Source organism: Penaeus monodon, chromosome 30 (genome assembly GCF_015228065.2).
Source record: "Penaeus monodon isolate SGIC_2016 chromosome 30, NSTDA_Pmon_1, whole genome shotgun sequence".
Taxonomy (NCBI): Eukaryota; Metazoa; Arthropoda; class Malacostraca; order Decapoda; family Penaeidae; genus Penaeus; species Penaeus monodon.
The window spans coordinates 33448012-33448397 of NC_051415.1; the positions used below are offsets into that span (position 1 = coordinate 33448012).

Consider the following 386-nt stretch of genomic DNA (forward strand, 5'->3'; position numbering starts at 1 on the left):
GTTCCCTTGTACAAAGAGTATAAATAAGCCAGTTAGGGATAAAAGCAATCAGATCCTAATGCAAATTGTGTTTCTCAGGGCCCACCTAGAACCAGTGGCTTGATGGCACCCATCATGCAGCTCTCAGGCCACCAGGGAGACATCCTTTGCGGCAAGTTCCACCCTGAAGGAGAAGTCCTTGTCACAGCGGGCATGGATAGACAGATCTGTGAGTGTCTGAGGTTGGATAGGAATTTCAGAACTAGGCTTACACCTGGATATTGTAATTGGAAAAGAAGTTTTGTTATTGATTTGGATGGGTTTGTGGTGGGATGTTGCTTTGATAATTAAATCAGATTGTTTCTTCATCATTTTTATAGGAATATAATAGTGCAAACTTCAAATGC

The 386-nt window shown here is 42.0% G+C and overlaps 1 protein-coding gene across 1 annotated transcript in view; it reads left to right on the forward strand.

Annotated features, from left to right (window-relative positions):
* LOC119592735 (U5 small nuclear ribonucleoprotein 40 kDa protein-like) overlaps nucleotides 1-386 on the forward strand; it is a 10716-nt gene that overhangs the window by 1993 nt on the left and 8337 nt on the right. Inside the window, exon 2 of the mRNA XM_037941670.1 lies at nucleotides 79-208. Within this exon, the coding sequence (XP_037797598.1) occupies nucleotides 79-208 (130 nt within the window). The remainder of the gene's footprint in view (nucleotides 1-78; nucleotides 209-386) is intronic.